The sequence below is a fragment of the Pezoporus wallicus genome, unplaced genomic scaffold, assembly GCF_028554395.1.
Source record: "Pezoporus wallicus isolate ANWC-B61680 ecotype Strahan unplaced genomic scaffold, APGP_CSIRO_Pwel_v1 contig_6807, whole genome shotgun sequence".
Classification (NCBI taxonomy): Eukaryota; Metazoa; Chordata; class Aves; order Psittaciformes; family Psittacidae; genus Pezoporus; species Pezoporus wallicus.
Genome location: NW_026636431.1, coordinates 511,120 through 531,010, shown reverse-complemented (window position 1 = coordinate 531,010; position 19,891 = coordinate 511,120). Strand labels below are relative to the sequence as shown.

The following is a 19,891-nucleotide window of genomic DNA, read 5'->3' as shown; positions in this document are numbered from 1 at the left end:
ACTCTCAAGCTAGGAAAGGATTAATTTATTTCATGTAAACCTTAAAATGCTAGTTAGGGTTGCCTGCGTCTTCTGTGTCCCTGGTCAGTCACTTACTCACTCTTCTGGTGCAAGAAGACACTTCTCCTCATATTTCTAGTAGCTTCTCCCAAAGCTTGTAGAATTAAGGCTAAACTTTTCTCCCTGCTGCTGTCAGTCCTGTGGCTGAAGAGCTGCTCATGAGTTGCCTGATTATAACCTAAGGTTTTGATTCAGGGAATGATTCCAATGAATGGTCTTTCTTGAGCCTTCAGTTAAGTAAGGGCTTCTGCACTTCTGCACATTCCTGAATCTGGGCATATGTTTCTGAAGCAGAATTCAAATGCCCATCCCACGCTTTTGATTGTGAGTCTCCCACAGGTTCTCTAAGGTATCCAAAATAGAAATATCTGTCATAGTCTTTCAATTCTGGGGACTGTTTTTACTTTTCTTTTTCTTAATAAAAAGCTTGTACAATTCTTAATGTAATCTGTTCTACTGTATGAAAAAAGGGTTTTCCTAAGCCTAGATAATATGTAAGCCTGCCTGAAACTGCTGATATGACACATAGTTTAGTAAGTGAAAATCACATATGTTTGCTACATCTTTCAACTACCAACTTTAAAAAAAAAAAATTTCAGACACCCCCTGCTTATTGCTAGATGCCATACTTTAACTTTATTTTCTGATTTTCCCTCAGAATTCTGGGTACTGTTGCTGGACTTGTCATCACATTGTCATCGTGTCCTGGTGTGGTGGCTACTGTGGGCTCTGTCTATGTATGGCTTTTTTCTTTTTGCTTTTTTTTTTCTTTTTTAATAGGTAGAAAGAAGTCTGTTTAGTCACATGTGGTTTCCAAAAGCCTGCACTCTTCAGACTGTAGCTGCTACATGTTGCAAGGTTTGAGGCTACATGTTGTGAATTGTGTCAGAGAATATATTAATATCAGTGCGTTTATCTTAGATAAAAAATTGTACTCTTGATGAGGAGCTTATTTCCAGTGAAATTGGTGGAAATAATTATTAGTAAGAATGAAGAATTCGGGCAGGGGGGAGGTCAATCAGAAAGTTAGTAATCATTCTCTCTCTGAAAGGGCAGAAAGCTTGGATGGCAACTGAAAATGTCTTGCTGTGCTATGTTCAGTATGGGAAAAATTGAGCAAAATAAATGGAGTCTCTTGGATTCAAAGGTGAATCAAAAGGAACTGGCTTCTGCCTAGACAAGGTAGCCAGATAGACCACAGTAACAGATCCACGTGATAAACCAAGAGGCAACTACAGAGCTCCCCAGACAACTTGCCTGAAGTGCCTGCCAAGGAGGCAGATGCTGCTGCTGGAAGGATATCTTCCACAGTTGGGCATCTGGGTTCAGTGCTTTCCACATAAGAGAGGGCTGGTAGCATCAGGCTGGCCCCTGCCTTCCCATTTAATTATTTCAACATCCATTTTATACTTTTGTAAATAACATGTGTTATCCTGCCTTTGTGCAGGAAAATAAGAAGCAAGGAGAGGGGTTTTGTCTGCAATCTATCTCTTTGCAGGGATGTCTACATGGATGGGTAAAGACAGACTCAAGCTTGGCTGCCCTGTGCTCCAGCCTGGTCAGATGTGAGACAGCTTGGGTCTGGGAGTTGCAGAGCTGCCTTGCAGTGGCATGGAGCTCAACCTAATAAACAGAGCAGGCTGAGATTCATTAATTTAACATTAATAAGCACAGCTTATTAGTTCAGACACAGTATAATGCAGGCACAAAGCTTCTGGAGCAGAGCTGTGTCTGCCCCCTTCACCAGCTCAGAGCGTGGTGTCGGGGACCCAGGCAGGATGTTCCTCTCCCTTACAGCATTTTGCATTAGGGAGGAAAGAGTATTTTGTGGTCACTGGAGAAGTGTCTATGCAAACAAAAAAACCTTCCATATATTTAGATTGTATTGCTGGCTTATTCCAAGTCTGTAAGTAATTTAAACTTCTTGTGCCTCAGTTTCCCAATTGGTGTGTAACAGCTACCTCAAGATGCTGCTGTGAGAGCAAGTTAGATCATAAAATAATGTGGGATCCTTAGCAAACAAAATGTTCCTTGTGCTTATCTTGGATTATAGTTCTGTGAGTAAATTACTGGATACAGATAATGATTTACCATATAAGGCTCTATTGTGCTAAGTTCATGTTTGTGCAGAGAGCCAATGCAAGGTTTCTGCATCATTTGTTGTCCTACATATGCCTGCAAAATAGGGCCAGAAAAGTGTATCAGTTTTGTCTAATTAGCTCACTCTGTGGGTAAAATTCACTTGTAGATAAGCAACAGGAAAGAATAAAATCCTGTGGAATGGGAATGCTGTTTTCACTAATGGGGCATCAGTATACGTGCTATGTATAGCACACAAGTATTCTTGAAGTATGTTCAAGTAGAACAGGTTGGGTTTTGTAGCTCTTTATTTGGGGAAATCCCTACTCAGGTTGGGGTTTGTTGTTTAAAGTATATTTGTACAATTTAGTCGTCTTCAGGAAGTGTGAATAACCTAATGGTAGTTGTACTCAATTATTTTCAGTGTGAGTCCTAATAAAACAATTTCTTATGGTATTAGGCTTACAAAAGCTATATGATATTTTTGTTCAGCCCCATATTTTGTCTTTCCTACTTACGAGTAGAATAAATCTCATGCAAAGATGAACACGGGACATTTGTGGGGTGGGGATTTTTCCCATCAAATAGAAAACCCATAAAAGAACGGGTACTGCAACCCCAGGCTTTGCTTTTAATTCCCTCCTGTGGGTTTCATACACTGTATTGTGACTTCAGGAAGCTTCATCTAAGAAAGATATACGGCACTAGTGTTAATTACAGCTGCCAGGCCTTCGCAGACTCTCACATTGGCTGCTTTGCCTGGGTTTCTAAAGGAAGAATCTTCTGAAGTGCATTTCACGTTGTTACTTCTACTTGATCTGGACATACTCCTACAGACTGGATTGCCACAGAATGAAACCATAGTGTAGCCTCACTGCTGTCAGAGATTTAGGATAAGTGTAGCCTTTTGGGGAAAGGTTGGATTCTCATGCTGAGCTCCTGCGTGTCACTGATACATGCTCTCATGTGTTGTACAGAAGTCACAGGCTTGCGTAGTCCCATGGTCCAGGTCTGCAAAGCCCTATTCTCCTATCTGTCTGACAGGGAGGAAAGAAAAAGAGGTAGGAGAAAGAAGGGAAAACCATAGAAACAGCATAACTGCAGTCCTTCAGATTTCCCCATCAGAAACCCCTTAAAGCCCTGTAAAACACTAGTCAAGAACAGCAGAAAATACAGAAATTGCAGTAATATACCTCAAATAAAACCAGTTTACTTATTGTTTTTGACTAATTGGCAACTTTTGAACCTCCTGTGATTTACACTAAGAAAACCCTGTAATTGAAGGGGATAGCGAAAGGGGAAAGTCAGTGGTGAGGTTAGCACATTGTGCACATTGGGACCCCTTTTCTGAAAAGTATCCCTAAAAGTGATATAATTTTACATTTTGTAACCATTGGAAACTTATCTTTTTTCCTCAGTTGATTTAAAGAAACACACATTGCCTATATTTACATAAAGCAAATATGATATCATTACTAAAGTTGTATATATGCTTCTTTATTCTCATTTATGGAGCCATGAGTCCATTTAGACTAGCCCGTGTCTTTTGCATTGACAAGTTCAAGAGAACATACCACTTTTCATCTGTTTTTTAGTGTTTTCTGTATCTATTCTACTGCTGCTCCCATATCAGTGGAATAAAGCTTGTGGAATCGCCCTATCTTTCCCTGGTTATATGTATAGTTGGCAGAAAAGCCTGACCTTCAGAGAGATTCAGGCTATTGCTCCCATAAGGATCAGACCTGCAAATGGCTCAGATAATACATCTTCCCGCCTTCCATCACTCTCTACCATGTTATTTTATCAGTATACCTTTATCTTCACCATGCATTCTGCAGACACACCTAGGTAAGAACATGTGCTTATTTAGGTATTACTATATCTATAGAGTTGAAACCAAGCCCAGTATTGTGTACATATGCATTCTGAAGTATTGAAGTATTGGTATTTTACTGTATGTATTTTTTGGGGGGGGAGAGGGTCCCCCCCCTCCCTTTTTTTTTTTAATCTCCAAAATGCACCAGTCATGGTCCGGTTTTAGCAGTTATTCTACACATATCCAGCAGGAAACAATTGCTGTCCCAAAAAGATTATATTCTGAAAAGCCAAGGCAGACAAAGAAAGTATTATCATCATTTTGTAAACAAGGAACCAAGGCACAGAGAGATTAAGTGATTTACCCAAGGTCACCCAGAACATCCGGTCAAAGCCAAGAACTGTAACCACGTCTCCTGAGTCTCAATCAAGTGATTAACTATGAGATCAAAGACTTATTGTGTATACCTGATATCCCTCCCCTAAGACACGGTAACAAAACTTTTGTCAGGTTAAGATCATTGCCATGTATGGTGCAGTAAATCTTGTATATGGCATATCTGTGCTGACAGCATGTACCAACTTCTTGCACTCAGGTTCTTCTCAGGAAATAATTTCCCTTATTATTCTTCCATTGACAGTAATAAGTTATCATACTTCTCTACATAACCTGCTGAAGAAAAGAAAGTGTGTGCATGGTACATCAGATGAATACATAGAAAACTGTTTTTCTGCCAGGCCAAACTCAGTCATTTTATGGACTGTTTGAAATCTTCCCATGCTTAATGAAATAGGGACATTCCCACAGCTATATGGACTTCATTTTGCAGTTTCAGCTGGGATCTGCAGAACAAGATAAAGGATCTGCATTTCTTACATGTATCTGCCAGAAGAATGTAGCAGAAACGGTCAGTATAAAGGCATCATTCATTATAAGCTCAGAGTAGTCTTTTATTTGGATTCTTTATTACTCACTCACTGGGGTCATTACATTATTCCTGGGATGAAATGCTTCTCTGTGCCAAGGGCCTCTATGGGGCCCTAGATCCTACTTAGTCCTTTCAATTTTAAGGGTAGTTTGGCTGAAAAGTGATTGTACAAAATGGCACCCGTTAGCAGGACAGCCACAAAGGGAGGATCTGGATTCTGCCCTTCATGTGCCCCTGTCTTGAGCTCTGCCATTTCTGCCCAGTCATTCTCCAAGTCAAACAGCTGCAAGTTGGTTTCAGAGCGAGCACATGGCCTATGTACATTTTTACTTTTAATGCCATGAAACATGAGAAGAAAAACCAAGTTGAACAAACACGAGATCCTGGGTTGAATTTTTGGGCTGACATCTCTTGCAGAAGAAGCTCAATGAGTGCAAAAACCACAGAGAAATTATAAGGTGGAGCCTCATATTGTCATGTTTCTGCCTTTATGGTTTATCAGTAACATTAGGAGAGCAAAGATGAACCTTCAAATCTCTCCTCAGTGTTTCTTAGACCTTCTATGTTGTCACAAGATTTCTGGTGAGGTGCAAGAGCTCGTTATGTATTTTCTTGGGTGAGGTTATTTCTGTCGTTGTGTGCCTCAGCACATCACAAGATCAGTAAAGAAGACTGAACAGCAGAGATCTCAGTGGTGAAAATATGGTGATCCAAAAGTCTGGAACTTGTTGCACTTTACCAAGGTCCACATCCATAAGAAGGATGTGGACCTGCTAGATCGAGTCCAGGGGAGGGTCACAAAGATGATCAGAGAGCTGGAGCACCTCTCCTATGGAGACAGGCTGAGAGAGTTGAGCTTGCTCAAGCCTGGAGAAGAGAAGGCTCAGGGGAGAAGTTAAAGCAACTTCAAGTGCCTAAAGGGGCTGACAAGAAACTGGGAGAGGGGCTTTTTATAGGGCAGGTATGGATAGGACAAGGGGGAATGGCATTAAACTGACAGAGGGGAGATTTAGATTAGACGTCAGGAAGAAGTTCTTTCCTGTGAGGGTGGTGAGGCACTGGCACAGGTTGCCTGGAGAAGCTGTGGCTGCCCCTTCCCTGGCAGTGTTCAAGACCAGGTTGGATGGGGGTTTGAGCAACCTGGTCTAGTGGAATTTATCCCTGCTTGTGGCAGGGTAGTTGGAACTAGATGATCTTTAAGATCTCTTCCAATCCAAAACATACTGTGAATAGATCTGTAGTATAGTAATCCCAACTTTTGACTTCATCAGAGGAAAGAGAACTGATCCGTTTTCTAGTAGAAGAAAAAAATTGGCTTTTGCTTAGACATACTGATTTCTTGAGCAGGAATAGGATATTCATAGATACCATAACTCATGCTTACTTTTGCCAAAGCGCATAATTATCTTTGGTATTTTGGATGACATTTCCAGCAGGATTAGAACACCACACACCAATTCCTTTTAAAATTATTGATCTGTTAGTACTACAGTTCTACTTACTTCTTTAGATGTTCAAAAAGGATTTTCATTGTCTCATAGTTTGGTCTAGGGAGCTTTTTTACCAGGGTCCTTATTGATTTGATGCGAGTGGCGTTGTCCTGGATTTCTAAGGGAGAGGAAAGAGAAAATAACAACCTGTGTGTGATATACGGATGTTATTTTGCCTAGTACTGCATCTGGTACCTTAATATGAAAAGCCATCATTAATATATGGTTAAATCCAAAATATGTCATACTTTATGTTACCTTAATAAAGAGTAATTTGCAAAAATTAAAAAGTCTTTTAATTTTAAGGAAGCAGTTTTTGATTCACAGAAATATATTCTTACATTTTTCATTTATTTCATTAGACTATTACACCACCATCTTAGGATAAAATGCCATCAAGTAGTCAGGGACCCACATGTTGATTGCAATTCCACATTGGAGCTAACATTTGTCCAAGGGTGCAGCTTCTGTGATGGATGCACTTCCCAGGTAGTCATTGTTGTCCTTTTTTTCACATCAATCATATTCAAATTAGCTATATTTATGAATCTCTAACATGAACCCCATCAAGTCTGGAAGTATAAAATTATTTGTTATTAAGTTGTCCTTTTTGGTGATCTATTATTTTGAGAAGTTATTCCACTGTAACTGTTTTCTAATACTTGCAGTATCTCACAATGTCTGCAAGATAAAAATTGTATTTCAAACTCATGATTAGTAATAAAGAATGTAGTACTAATGACTTTAATCTCTCTTTTGAGGTAAGTACCTTGCTATCCTTTTTGTTAGGATATATTTTCAAGTTTTAGCATGATACACAGTTTTGTGGAAAAGGCTTGAGTGATATGTTGCAACTAAAGTCATGTATAAGTGTGCTTTTCTTTAGGAACAGATTAGATAAGGTGCCAGTAGGTCTGACGTAGCGAAAACATCTTGCATGTTACATGCCCTAGATAACCTGAGAATACTTTTTTGATCTCATCATCTATGATTTAATTATCACCTATCATTCTTCGTATATGTTCCTTGTTAATATTCATATTACCCTTGCACTCAGAGATCTCAATCAGGATTGATTCCCAGTTGCAGTAGGTGCTGCGTAAGCATACATGGTGATTAGTGCCTTAATTCAAAGAATTCACCCCCAAAAAATTTTCAAGCAAAAGTTCCCTGCAATTGAATTAAACTTAAAAATTAAAGTTACTAATGAAATACTTATTCCTCAGCATGTATTCCTAATTCCTGTTGAGATTAATGTAACACACAGAGAGATATATGTATATACCTGTATTTTTTATAACATAGATAATTGTATAGATATGAAAGACAAGATCTCAAAGTAGTCAGTGCATAGATATTACTCTCAGGTAAAAAAAAACTCCAAAGTTTAATATAGATTTATCCTATAGGAATTCATGCAATTGACAACAGTGATGATGAAGTTAAACACAAGTGAATCATAGAATCACCGAATGTTTTGGATTGGAAGGGACCTTAAAGGTCATCTAGTTCCAACTACCCTGCCACAAGCAGGGACACCTTCCACTAGACCAGGTTGCTCAAACCCCCATCCAACCTGGTCTTGAACACTGCCAGGGAAGGGGCAGCCACAGCTTCTCCAGGCAACCTGTGCCAGTGCCTCACCACCCTCACAGGAAAGAACTTCTTCCTGACGTCTAATCTAAATCTCCCCTCTGTCAGTTTAATGCCATTCCCCCTTGTCCTATCCATACCTGCCCTATAAAAAGCCCCTCTCCCAGTTTCTTGTCAGCCCCTTTAGGCACTTGAAGTTGCTTTAACTTCTCCCCTGAGCCTTCTCTTCTCCAGGCTTGAGCAAGCTCAACTCTCTCAGCCTGTCTCCATAGGAGAGGTGCTCCAGCCCTCTGATCATCTTTGTGACCCTCCTCTGGACTTGTTCTGGCATGTCCCCATCCTTCTTATAAATACACTTTTTGTGTATATTTTTCTTGTTCTGGTTTGACCTATACAGAAATTTAACTTCTCAACAGTACAATCTCCCCCAGTCTTGCAACTCAGTCAGCCATCCATTGTTTTCTACCACAAGCAGTTCTTGTTCTAATAAACAATTTGTAATAGAACTGCTAATTTTTGCTCTATTGGAAATCCTTTCCAATGGAAATATGACTGAAGTTACAAATTAAAATTATATTAAATTTGCTGAACTGAATTTGTTGTAGGAAGAGGATACAAATTCTGTATTTGTGCTATTTGGTGTGCACACATAGAATCATAGAATCTTTTAGGTTGGAAAAGACCTTTAAGCTCACGAAGTCCAACCATTAACCTTATACTGCTAAGTCCATCAGTAAACCATGTCCCTAAGCGCCACATCTACACATATTTTAAATACATCCAGGGACGGTGACTTCACTTTCCTGTGCAGCCTATTCCAATGCTTGACAACGCTTTCAGTGAAGGATTTTTTCCTAATATCCAATCTAAACCTCCCCTGGCACAACTTGAGGCTGTTTCCTCTTGTCCTATAGCTTGTTACCTGGAGAAGAGACTGACCCCCACTTTGCTACAACCTCCTTTCAGGTAGTTGTAGAGAGCAATAAGGCCTCCCTTGAGCATCCTTTTCTCCAGGATAAACAACCCCAGTCCCCTCAGCTGTTTCTCTTAAGATTTGTGCTCTAGACCCTCCACCAGTTTCATTGTCCTATGAAACACTAAGACATGTTATGATCTTACTAGATAAGTTATGTTCAGATTGGCGCTACCCTGGCTATACAGTAACTTCTCAAATATAGTTTCCCAATTGGCTTTATTTTTAATTCTGTTTTCTCCTGAGAATTCAATGGACTTGAGCAGAACTGAAACACTGAGGTAGGGAGAGACTCAGTGGAAGAAAAGACTTCTGCAGCGTTTGTCCATTGCAGAATATTTGCAAGGAAATGCACAGTAAAACTTTATTGTGCTTTCTTGAAGGAAGTGTCTCTGCTCTGTGTTGATTAACACAGATACCAGCTTGGTAACCAAGGCTGCACTTCCTTATAAGGTGTATTTGTAAAAGAAGTAAACTAAAAAGAGAAGCATTCATTTACAAAGAAATTATTTATTAAGAGAATGGCAAAGGTAGAAAGCTTTGGTTTAGGACTTACTGTACCAAAGTAATCAGTACTAGTGTACTAGAGATATTTATGTAGGCACTAAAGCACAAGACTGTAGAAATTTTGCATAAAATTGTTTTGTGATTCAGTCTATTTGTTAATTATTAGTCTACTGTAAAAGAAGAAAAACCAGGCAACATGTGGTAACTTTAGTCAGCATTTCTGAACTGGGAATGATAAACACCTCTGCCAGGCTCTGGCATTTATCAGTACTGAGATATTATTACCACATAGAGTCACGGCATGGTTACTGTTATCATCAAAAAAAAAAAAAAAAAGAGCCAGCTAATCTTAATGGTTTGTAAAGCCGTTACCTGCACTGGTCTGACATTTATCATGATCATTTTACCACATGAGTCCTACATTGCAAAGGTATTTTATCTGGAAGGGACATCACTATGAATTATTATTTGCAGCTAGGTAGAAAATTGTATGTTGTAGATACCTTTTCTCATTATAAATCACAGTCACATTTCACCATTTCCCACACAAACTTGCTGAGCCCAGGCTTTTTGCCATAACACTTAGTCTCCTTCCCTTTTATAGGTCTTTGAAAATATTGGGTACTCTTTCATTAAAATGGTTGATATTGGTGTCTTTTTAAATGCTATATACATGCTTGATTTTTCTCAAGTAAAAAAGATTTTGTTTTTACACTTGAAAAGCTGAAGAGGATAAACTGTTCATATTTTTTTTTATTAAAGCTTACTCTTGCTTCAGTTTTTGTGGCTGGGCTTGTCTTTACTCTTGACCTTGTTGATGGAATATTTAACAGATCAGATGCAAGATCTTATGTTTCATTTGCAGTACCTATGTATTTGCTTTATTTCTGTAAAGCCTCAAGTTCCACTTTCCTAGAAATTTTTCCTTTTCAGATTCCTAAGTAGAAAGACTTTTCAATTTAAATATAAAATTTGGGATTTTCTCTTTGCTATGCTCAAATGGAGGGAGGAAATAATCAAACATGGTTTTGTATAAATAGCTGTGGAGAAGGTATCCCCTTCCTTGCACTGCATTATGAAAGCTAGGAGTACAGGGTGCAAAAGAAGGAAAACACACTGAACAGGTGCTAAATTCTCCATCGAAGTCTAGAAAATGAAGCAGACTCGTTTTCATAAATGAAACAATATTATTTTTCATTATATTTATTTTTTTTTAATTGTGAAAATTGGTGAAAATGAGGGGAAAAGATTCCCATTTTGGAAAGTTATACTCTTCTCCCTGTGAAGATTGAAGGAGGAAAAGAGTTATCATAATCACATATGTGAAATAAAGAATGAAAGGACAGTTAATATTTTTTGTATTTTGGGGAAAAATACAGAAGGTATAGGTGATAATTTAGCAGATCAGGATACTCAAGTGAATTACAGATGGTTTTCCATGTAATATTTTCATAGAGCATATTTAGGATTTGGGTTACTGTCTTTAAAAATAGGGCTGGCTCCCTTTAATGGAGCAAAACTGTAGAGATGCTTTTTTGTTTATATTTAAATGAAGAATGCATTGAAAAAAAGCCTGCTTCATATTATGTAAGCTCTTTTGCAAATGAGCTTTGGATAAACATTTGAGCACAGAAGAAAACATGATGTGTCTGTAACGTTAACAGTGGCTGGGTAAAAATGAATGAAGAAAGTAACCTTTAGCACTCGTAGCCATAAAGAATACTTAAGCAAATCCCACTGAATCTTTCTTTTAATCATTAATTTTAAATGGACATAGATGTTTACAACAAGCCACTTTGTTCCAGAACAGGAAGTACAGGGTTTATCTCCAATAACTCACATGTGCTAGGAAGGGATGTATGTCTCTAACCTGACATGCATTCATTATTTTGTAAGGTACTGGAGTCTGACCCATGACCCTGCTCAGACCTGCTGCATTATTCATGTCTGACTTACTTTGTATAGTTTTACTATAGCACCCATTTCCCTTTACCAGGCATTTCAGTGGCTTGTACATGTTTAATGTTAAATGGCATTTATGGCTCACATTAATGTTTAATTTTATCACGCACGAGCCGTGGCTCTTTTTTATGCTTTTGAGCCTCAAAGCTGAAATGCTGAAAAAAACCTCAGTGATTTACATTTCTGCATAAAATATCAAATTATTGATCTGCCACCTAATCTGTGATTTGTTGTTGTTTCTTAGGCATGCTTTTCTCCAATTTTCTTACATGGCTCTTCTCACCTTGTTTTGGGGATTTTTTTGGATGAGATTTCTGCGGTTGTTAAAATGTCACACACTGTTGCTACAGCAAAATCTGTCTGCCAAGAGTTTTTCCAACAATTCACAACTGATTCAGCTGCTGAGGGAAAGGCAGGTTTTATCTGGGCTTTTTTGGTTTTCTTATTTCATTTATTTTTATTTTTTTTTTTATCAGAACTGAGTGGTTTAGGTGGATTTTCGAGTGCTAATGAAATTGTGAGACTTATGGCACTAGCTACAGCCAGCCGTACTGTGGGCAGACGCTCTGTGAGCTTCCCCACTGTGCTGCTGTGCAAGCATCCCTGCTGTTATGTTTGCTATAGTTTTAATGTCTGTGAAAAATTCCTGATTCAACTAAATTATGTTCTGCCCTCTTATTTGTATAAATAAACACCCAACTTAGCCAATTCATCTTGCTCTTGCCTGTTTTAGAAGATTGCCCTGTCACACAATTCTTAGCCCCAGTCCTTGATAACTTTGGTGTTATCAGGGAATGAAAACTTGCTTAAAAGAGAGTGCTCTGCTGACTAAATTTTTTTCAGAGATGTCAACTGCCTAAAACTCTGCTTTAATTTGGTAAGTCTTTATATTCTGGAAGTCATGCTGACTGAAATACACAGATTTTTATGTATAAATAAATAGATAAGAATTTGTATCACTGATGATTTGATATCTTAATGTTATATTTTTTATGTATGAAACATAAAAGTCCCAATTTTAATAATTTTCAGTACACTGTGGCAATTGTCTCATGAAGATACACTGTAAAATATTTTTTTGTTTTAAAGAAAATGTATAAGTGTTCAAACTAACTAACGTTTGCTATAAGGAAAATGACCAATTTGAATTTATTTTGTTTTTTATTCATGCCACAGAAATAGATGTTGCAAAAGAAAATGAGAATTGTGTGGAATCTCTCTATATGGGAAATTGATAAATTCATCCTATGTGATATAAAGTGGAGTTTGCAATGAATATTCATACAACTTTTGCAATCCATTTGCAAGACCCAAGACAATGAGTTCACAACTCAGTCCCATTTAACAAAAACCCATGTGAAATTAATGGAAAAAAACAGCACTTACAAAAGTTAAACTTTAATGTATCAAACTCCAGGTGCCAGAGTTTGAGGGAAATAACCAATAATAGTAATTTTTTTACATATTTGATGGCACTGATTATGCAATGTGCAACTCTGAATGGCTTATAGCACATTGTAGCATAGTTCCATCCCATTGGCTACAGTAGGGTGCAGGCAGATGGATGACAGTGACAAGGAGAGAAGTGCTTTTGCTTAGCCGTGCGTTAAGATGCCATCCAGAAGCTCTGTGCACTGCAGACACTTCATTAGGATGCCAGGATAATGGTAAACTACCACTCAGAGTGACACCCCATTTCCTGCTTACTGAGCTCTCCAACCTCGGCAGATGTCAACAATCTCACAGTGCTACAGAGCAGACCTAACTTTCCAGGCACTTTGACTCCAATTTTTTTCCCTTAACAGTGCCATACATTACATGCAATATGTAACAGCAAGTACCAAACAGAAAACAAAATTTGCTGCCCTAATTATAACAAAGCAGCATCTGACTTAGGTACTGCATGCCCAGTGTACATACAACTGGTTGGGCGGCATAAAAGAGGAACGATCTTCATCAGACAATTTTGGGGGTTAATTAAAATTAGGACTTGATAGCCAATAGATAGTCTGATCCCAACTGAAATGGTTGTGCTTCACTGCTAACTTCTACCAAGTTGAATATGCTTAAATATGTTGAGCTCTTTCCTGGTATTTCATACACTGTTGCAGCAGTGTTTGCTGCACAGAAAGAGCAGACTTGAGCATCTGCATGTGTGATATTTTCTCTGCAAATGTACAACTCGAGGCTGTAACACACCTCCCCATCAGCAGTTAAAGCCAGCAGACAGACTGCGCTTCGAAGCTTGACCAGCACTCCTTTTCAGAGAAACACAAATAGCTGCTCACACTTTCAAAAATTGTCTTCAGTTACAGAAACAGTATCCATAAGCTGCAGCTATTGGTATGTAATTATGTATGGCTTTGAGACTGGGAATCCTGCTTATGTACAACTTTTTTCCCCCCACATTTTTTGGCCAAAAAGGTGCCTTAGCAGGAGTGCTCTGCCCTCCCATAGTGGTGGCCTATTCATACTTATTTTTTGCTGCATGAAGTGGTGAAGGCATGGCAAGGCATCACTGTCAGCTCCTGAAATCCCTGCTCCCCTCTTCTTCACAGCCTTTTCTTGCCCCCACTGCGTGGGCTGAGGATGGGCTTCCATTAGTATCCCTCTGGTTCTCACCCACGCTCTCCAGACTGCCATGTTGGTTGAGGACCAGGGGACAGACAGTGATTTGAGACAGAGAAAACCTGTGGCAGGGGCAAAGCATTTCTCAGATTTCACCTTACATGAAAATTAGGATGCTGAATAGGAACTGTCCTAGAACAATTGCAAAGTCAGGGCCATATCCCATCGCACTTATTCAGCTCTTGTCTGTTTTCCTAGGGAAAATTCCCACCAAAGGTCTTATATGCACTCTGACTTTCCTCACTGCAAATGGTGCCCTTGGCATTGCTGTTGAAAGGTGGGATTAGGCCCCTTATCAGTGCTACAGGAGAGATCCCAGGAAAAGTGAAAACTGGAGATATGTTTTAGGTGGTTAAGCTGTAACCTTATATGCTTAAAAAGAGACTTTTCAAATATGCTGAAAATTTTTTTTCATATTTATTTTGGTATTTTTGCTCTGTTCTGCCTAACTTTTACTATATTAAACTCCAGCAAAAGAAGGAAGCAAAGAAGTTCATTTCTCAGATGACCCACGTGAAAGGGTTAAAAGGATTTAATATTTTTAGTCATCAAAGAAAAACACACATTCTACTCTACTTTTTTTTTCTTTTTTTTTTCCCTTTTAACATGAAAAAAAAAAAGTAAACAGCATCCCCCCAAGGGAGATTTAGATTTGAAGACTGTTCATTATATCATTTGAATAAGACTAGACCTGGCCTTTTGACTTTGAACCACTACCAAATTTCAGGCTGTGAGGAAATTGTTCTACATTTCCTGACAAATTGAGTTAAGCAGACATTAAGTGGGCTTTAAGAAAACAAATGGCCATCTTTATCACAGGTGGACACTGATGGCTTAATGGGGCCTGGGCTGATTGTATCACTTCTAATGGCTTGACGGGAAGCATTAGGGTTTTTGCATAAAGAACTGGCATTGCGAACCCTGCTAACACAGACCTGTCAAGCGTTCTGTATCCCTTTGTGCATGGAAGCAGATGTTTGTATGTATACTATGAACTGGCATTAGAGCAAGCGACAGATGCCTGTATGAATGCCAGGTTTGTGAATTTTTACAGCAGGAGCATGTTCTGAGGAAGTGCAGCCCTGCCCTCTATCATAGGTAATTCCCAGTGGAACTTGCTAAATCCCAGCTATGTTTTCATTATTTGGTTTTCCTAGCAACTGGATGAATGTGTCTGTCCTGAAAATGCAAGAGATGAGAACACTACCAAATTCTTGCAAATTTGCAAGCACGAGGCTGGTTTGAAATTATTTTCTGCAATTTCCTTTTGTGCCATGCAATCTAAACTAACCTTTCTCAGAGGGGAAAGTGGTATTATAGCTATATAATTAAAACTTGCATTAATGCTAGCTGGTGAACCATTCTCCCCCCTCCTCCGTGTTCCCCCCCTCCTTTCCCGAGCAAAAAAAGAAATGTAGAATTCGATACATGGAATTTCTCTGCCTTCCACATTTACAACTTATACTATAGTTGTCTGTCAACAATACGAACAGGTAGCTTGCAGTCCATTAAACAAATACAGTGCCCCCCTCACTTTTATTTGACATTTTATTTGGCTGTGACAAATGAGCAGCAGTTGGATTATAACATAATTTGTCTTGTCTTTATTACCAGCACAAAGGACACCATTCATTAATTATTCTGCCGTTGCAGCTTAACACTAACTGGAAAGGTCCCTCTTCGGACAGATGGCGGGGACGATGTTATTTATATCAATCAGCCAAAATCCTCAACAAGGATTACTGTTCCTGAGACTACAATGATTTATTTCTTTTTACCTCACCCTCCCGCAACCCCCTTCTGCTTTCAGCGATTTCTCTATAAAAATGAAATTTGATGGGAATCTTAAAGCAAAGCCATATTTAACCTGTTAGCTTGCAAAACAACATGCATGCTACATCAGTTTAACTACACAGGATTAGTTGCATATTTTGAAAACTTTCAGCTTTTTTTTTCTTTTTTCTTTTTTTTTTGATCTTCAGCTCCACAGAAAAGATTAACTGAGGGTCCTGGAGCGGCAAGTTCAGCAAAAGTTTGCCTTTTCTCTAACACCATACTGCTGTTGTCCCCAGAGACCACCAGGATCAGGAAATAGTGCCAGCTGTCAGGATTTCTCTCTCTGATAAGATGAGATGACCCACCTTATTACAAAGAGACCAGCAGTAGACCCTTCTGTGAGATGAACTGGAATGTTTATTAAAACTCCAGGCTAAACTGGGGGTCAAATTGTACAGGAGACAGATGCTCATCAACTCCTACTGGATGCAAGTCTTTATTCGGTATCAAGGGGTGGAGGGATTTTACCTAACTTGTTCTGCCTTGTTAACAATCCTGCCCAATGCATGATCAAACAGTAATCATTTCTTCCGTTGTAATCCAGATCTAAAAATCACTTACAAGGTCTCAGAAATACTGCCCTTGCTTGTGCATGTTCTCTTTTCAGAAGTGGTCTGCATGCATTTCTATATCTCATCAGGACTGACACATCTAAAGTTTTATCCAAGTTGCACATACTGTTAATGAAGACTAAAATAGGAAAACTTTCATTGTCTGAAGAAATTATTGGTATAACCTTGCTATCCTGATTAGTTTGCAAATATTAAAAGTCCCATCAAGACAAATATCAGCAACATGCAAATACCCTTGCAGGTTGTGATTAAGATTTTAAATGTATCCTTTTGCTTTTAGTTAATGAAAAACAAAGTCTTGGAGGATCTAAGTTGTAATTTATTAAACATGAAAGGCTCCTTGATGAAATATAGAAATGAGATATATTTTGCATTTCAAAGATTTAAGCTGACAACTTACTTGCATGCAAATAAGAGCAAGATTTGTAAAAATATTTGAAAAGAAATTATTCCTGAATGTACTTATTACAATAATGTGGCATGTAGATAAGAGAAACACACAGCATTAAAAGACATTCATTTCTCCAAAGTCTTAAAATTAGCTTCTTTCTGCCATTGTGTATTAATGTTCTTCTTCAGGAATGCAGCATATTAAAGAACTGAACAGAATTAGTAATAAATTTGTTAATTACAAATTTAAGCAACACAACTGTGTTGTTTTCCCAATATGTTTTTTTTTTTTTCAAAAGCAGAATTGCTAATGCATTTTAATCATTTATGTATAAACATTTGAAGATAAAATATTCTGAAGTTTATCAATTTCAAGAGCTGTTTATTTGCTGGCAAAATAGGGCATGTTATACAACATATATCTTATCATTTTTGCTCATCAAATCCCCATTTGCAGAATGCAAATTTCTCTGGTCTAAGTGCTCTTGCACCTCAATTTAAATGAATAATAGGATAGACTCTATTAAAATCGGTTTAAGGTTGCCATGGGTGACATATCAGTAGGGTTAAAATGAGAAAAAAGGTCACAGAGGCAGTCTTTACAACCTGTTTTTTTTATTATTTTTCTTATTATAATGAAGCATATGTGAGTATCTATATAGGTGTAAACAACAACATATTGAAATTGTAGTCAATACTTAGTTTGTGGACCTTTTTCTTCCTTTGTTTGTTTTTTTGTTTTTTTTTTTTTTTTTAAGACAACTTAGTCCACACCAAATAAATGTGAAATTAGAGTGTCACCACCAATAAATTTCGGTATGTATTCAGTTGCACTGAAAATTAGAGGATAAGCCTCAGTGCAATAACGTTGTAGACTGACAGATTGTGGATTTGTAGAAATAACAGAGAACTCAGAAAGACTGTACTTTTCCTGCAATAAATCCTTCATTTCAAGGAACCAGCAAGGTACTGTAATCATATTAACAAAGCAGCCAGAAACTATAACCAAACACCTCATTTAAGAAGAATTCTGAATCTTCAGTTAACCTGATTTATGGGATTATGCATGCAGTTATTTGATAAGTATTGAAAATACTACCACTTCACACTGAAGGCTTCCTTGATCTATCTTTTTGTGCTTGTGTCATAGTTTTATCCTGTTTAAAGCTTAAAAAATACTGCTTCTGACCATTCTAAAGACTTAAAGTAAAATTGCAACTTTCCTGAGTTTTTCTTTTATCCTTTAAAAGTCAGATCTCTTTATTTTAGTAGTTCCCTTATCACTCACATTTTTGTACTATGAATGATTTTCATTTGGATTTCACAGACTCAGATTTTTGATTCAAGGAAGAGTTATATTTTCTCTCTTTTTTTTTTTTTAACCTACAATAAGAAGAAAAGTCTCCTTATTTGCTAAGGTTACAGTGTTAGTTTAATTTTCATAGGAGCAGCAGAATATTTTGAAGTGAGTAACGTTTACCAAGTCATTAGTTTTATGCAAACTAGGAAAGAAGATGAAAGCAAAAAAATTATCAATTATTTATAGATTGTTAAAATGTATCCTCATGTACTGCTACTGTATAGAAATGACAGTTAGCCAAACTTACCTTCTATAATTAATAATGCATATATTATGCTCTTTGGGCAACTAATCACCAATTCTACAAATTTGTTTGACACTGCTAAAAATACCTCAAAAATGCACGGGTTAAAATAGGAAAAGCAGAACAATGTTCTCCTGTTAAGGAATGGCCAGCTTGAACAGTTAAGACTCATGCTGCCCTTCCAGTTGAGAAAATGGTGGTCTACCAAAGCGCTTGACAACCTGATTGGCACATGTGAAATTTAAATTCAAAGGCTCCTAACGGAATAGGTCTTCCAAACTGGTGGTTTGACTGATACACTGAAAGCAACCCACCGCATTTATCACCCTCTGCCTCGACTCGAAACTTCAGAAAATGGTAACAGCAGTGCTCCTTATGTCCAAGCTACTGGCCAGGCAGGCGCAGATCAGCAGGCCACACTGCGCAACCTGTTTCTTTGGCGGTACAGATTTGGAAACGGCAGATATAGCTCACGAGGGGCAGCCGCTCCATTCGCACCTATCAAAACAACAGGCAAGGCTGCCACGCTTTCAACTAGAGGAGCAGAGCGGGCGAGAGGCAGCACCACCGTGGGTGTGAAGGGATGCCGTTCTGCATCCCGACAAGATGGGGTGAAGGTAGTCCAGTGTTTGCGGCCAGGTGGCTCCTTCAGTCCAACCTGTTTTTCTCCTCTGTATCTTAAGAAGGGCCTCTTAAGCATTGTTTTCCCTTTGAAACTGTTTTTCATTCTTTTTTTTTTTTAATTTTTTTTTCCCCTTTATTTTTCCCCTTTGGAAATTTGATCTCACAATATGACTAGTAGTGTTAGGTGTCTCACGAAAATGTCACTTATTGCCATCCCTTTTTTTTGTGGGCTCCTAAAAGCATCTTTGTGGTAGATGTGGTGGAATTCAGTCACTTAGATGCTGACAGCTGACCACATCAAGAGTTACCCTGTTGTATTCATGTTATCCTCCAGCTGCTCCAAGACCTGAGGAGCTTCTGGGATGCTTCATGCAGTGTCTCAGGTGCTGTAAAGCATATTAAATGACACTAGATGCATGGTATTTTAGTAAATATATTTACCTGGTGTAGCTGAGCATTTATTATTTTACCTAGAGGCTGTATCTGCACACTTGCAATCTAGCTTACTAGCTTTTGCTGTCAGGGGTGGGTCATGTTCAATCCCCAACACTGTGTTCCACTACCAAAGGGTTGGGTAAGGGTCATGAGGAATTTGGGTGCACATAGGGAATGTTGTCCCAGCACATCTCAACAAAAAATCATTATGGAAATATTTTGACCTATAACTACAGATCTTTTGATGTATAGGGTACAGCTGCTACCATGGCTGATGGCTTATCTTGGATATGAACCAGCTCCATGCTGAAAACACCAGGTAAATAATCATTTTGCGTTGACTTAGCTTTGTTCCACTGATTTTGCTGCGCTATTATTTTCAGTAGAAGATGCC

The 19,891-nt window shown here is 38.3% G+C and overlaps 2 protein-coding genes across 8 annotated transcripts in view; one reads left to right on the top strand and one right to left on the bottom strand.

Moving 5' to 3' along the window:
- The window catches only part of GTDC1 (glycosyltransferase like domain containing 1), a 311,499-nt gene extending 294,879 nt beyond the window's left edge, over nt 1-16,620 (top strand). Inside the window, exon 10 of the mRNA XM_057400253.1 lies at nt 16,027-16,620. Coding sequence (XP_057256236.1) covers nt 16,027-16,131 — 105 coding nt within the window. The 3' untranslated portion in view covers nt 16,132-16,620. The remainder of the gene's footprint in view (nt 1-16,026) is intronic.
- ARHGAP15 (Rho GTPase activating protein 15) overlaps nt 1-19,891 on the bottom strand; it is a 378,211-nt gene that overhangs the window by 51,858 nt on the left and 306,462 nt on the right. For 6 of the 7 annotated variants that reach the window (XM_057400262.1, XM_057400261.1, XM_057400265.1 and 3 more), the window contains one exon: nt 6,386-6,491. The exons of the other annotated variant lie outside the window; for it this stretch is intronic. In XM_057400262.1, the coding sequence (XP_057256245.1) occupies nt 6,386-6,491 (106 nt within the window). The remainder of the gene's footprint in view (nt 1-6,385; nt 6,492-19,891) is intronic. 7 annotated transcript variants of the gene reach the window in all.